Source organism: Propithecus coquereli, unplaced genomic scaffold (genome assembly GCF_000956105.1).
Source record: "Propithecus coquereli isolate 6110/MARCELLA unplaced genomic scaffold, Pcoq_1.0 Scaffold26, whole genome shotgun sequence".
Taxonomy (NCBI): Eukaryota; Metazoa; Chordata; class Mammalia; order Primates; family Indriidae; genus Propithecus; species Propithecus coquereli.
In genome coordinates this window covers 2,536,581-2,539,048 of record NW_012148174.1, presented here as the reverse complement: position 1 = coordinate 2,539,048, position 2,468 = coordinate 2,536,581, and the positions used below count along the sequence as shown (strand labels likewise).

The window sequence follows — 2,468 nt, the reverse complement described above, 5'->3', positions numbered from 1 at the left end:
GCTTAATCTTGCAGTTTTGATCACAGCCCAGTTAACAACCTCTAAGAATAAAACAAAGAACAAAAGCATGCCAGGATATACAAAAATGAGCCAGCAGGCAGAGCAGGCAGCCACACTAACTAGCCAGCCATGTTTTCCAATACCTTGTTTTTATTTCCTGCTGGCTCACATTTACTTCCCATCAGTTACAGCAGTTAGAGCCAATAATGCCCAACGTATGTTCCCTAAATATCCAGTCCTGCCTAGGAAATCCAAGCTGTAGCATTGCTTATACCTTTTTCTAGATATCTGGTTTTCGTTTTTACTCATCTCAGAGGATTTCACACCTTAAATTTTCATTTGATTTTGAATAGGCCTGTCTACAACACTGTTGATTCTCTTTCTCAACATAGATTCAGGACTTTGTGTGTGAGGTACCTTCTCGTTATTTCTGATTATTTTATGATACTATTTCTTCCAGCATGTGCAGTCTTTACCAACAGAAAAAATTACCAAGAAACCTATTCCAGATGAGCACCTCATTCTAAAGACCACATTTGAGGATCTTATTCAGCGCTGCCTTTCTTCAGCCACAGATCCTGTATGTATTTTTTCTCATATTTTGCTTAATTAAAGTAATCCTTCATGAAACTCTTTCATAATTACAACTTAAAGTCGTACAAGGTATATTTCTAATAAGCTTATATAAAAGTCATAAAGCTAGCACTTACATAGTTTACATTATATGTAGAAATGTATTTAATTGCTTGTTATGTATAAATGCACTTACCCCTCACAATAACCCTATGGTAGGTAGATTTGTCATTCTTATGTTACAGATGATCAAATTAAGGCAAAGAGCAGTTAAGTAACACCTAAGCTCAGAGCCCCCGTTCAAACCCAGACAGTTTGGCTCCAGAATTTATGCTCTCAACTGCCAAGCTCTACTGCCTCTCATCAACAAACCTGTTTATGTATGGCACATAAATAGAACATATAGTGGTATATGAGAAACTCAGATTTAGGATTTCTTTCTGAGCTTACACTGAAGTTTTTCAGAGTAGATAGATCATCTTCTGTATTTTGCGGAGATCTTAAAGATAGTTAAATGTTTTAGATACTGGAGTCATATTCATATTTACAGCAACTGATTTTATAACACTTAGTTTAGTTAGAGGACATCTGTGTATTGGCAAAAACAAAAATTCCACAAGGCCAGTCTTGTTTTAAATGAAATTTCATGTTCTGTCAACAAACATTTAATGTTTATTTAAGCATTGGCTGCTTGTCTACTTTAAAAAAAAAAGCTTCTGGAATTTGTTGTTTCATCGAACATTGAGTATTAATATGTGCGGCCTTCTGCTAGTCTTGGGGAAGGCAGTTCCCTATACTGGAAGTCTCAGGAAAGCGATAAGCATAGATGCCTGGCATTCTGGGAGTGATGGAAAGACCAAGCTGGAAGCAAGAGAGCAGATGAAACTGGTAATCAGATACATGCTAGCCCTGTAGCACACTCTAAAGAGAGACAGGCCATAGTCATTCAAAACTGGAGGAGTGCTAATAAGAATTGGCACGACTCCATTTCTCCTTCAGGTATGGGTCAGTAGAGAGAGGATGGGAGGACACGTAATATATGGTCCCATAAATTTTTTGTAGAATTTAATCTCCTCTAGATCATCATACGATCTTTCTAGGTACCCAGGAGATCTGGGCAGAAAAAAATGACAAAAGAAAAACTATTCTTGCAATTCCTGCCTAGCTGCCCCTGCACCCTTGGGTTAGGGCTCCTGTTTATAGCTAGATGGGATTAGCTTTGAGCAGGGCCTGTAAGGGTTCTTTTCCACAAGAGTCCATTGTAATCAATAACTGGAATAGTTTTGCAGCGTGGATTTACTGCTTTCACTTCAGTTATGTGTAAATAGCACAAAGTATTTTTGTAGCACAACTTGGTCTGTAATATCATCCTCGATGGCCTCATCTCTTCCGTTCTCCTGTGCAGACACGCTGGCATTCCTTCCTTAAACACACCGAGAGCACCGCAGCGTCAGGGACTCTGTACTTGCTGCTGCTCCTTCTGCCTAGAACGTTTCTCCCACGTGTCTGCATTGCTCCCTCCCGCACTTATTCAAGACGTCTGCTCGAATGTGCCATTAGCCATCAGGACTTTCTTCACTACCCCAACACTTCTAGCTCCCTTCCTCTATTAACTTTTCTCCTTAGCACTTACCACCATCTGACGTAAAATGTATTATTTATTTAGTATCTTTTCCCACCCAGTGGAATATGAGCTCCATGACATACAAGACTTTGTCCCTGGCACGGCACATAATAGGCATTCATAACTGGTTGAAACACAGTGGTGCTTCTAAGCCTTTTGCGTAAGGTAGATCATTACGTTAATTACATTGTAATTTTTTTTTTACATTGTAATTTTAAAACCTTTCATTTCAGTTTTAGAATAGTTTTTCTCGCTATATTTATAATACAAT

The 2,468-nt window shown here is 38.6% G+C and overlaps 1 protein-coding gene across 1 annotated transcript in view; it reads left to right on the top strand.

The window, feature by feature from the left end:
* SEC31A (SEC31 homolog A (S. cerevisiae)) overlaps positions 1-2,468 on the top strand; it is a 113,846-nt gene that overhangs the window by 92,559 nt on the left and 18,819 nt on the right. Inside the window, exon 18 of the mRNA XM_012647146.1 lies at positions 1,573-1,582. Within this exon, the coding sequence (XP_012502600.1) occupies positions 1,573-1,582 (10 nt within the window). The remainder of the gene's footprint in view (positions 1-1,572; positions 1,583-2,468) is intronic.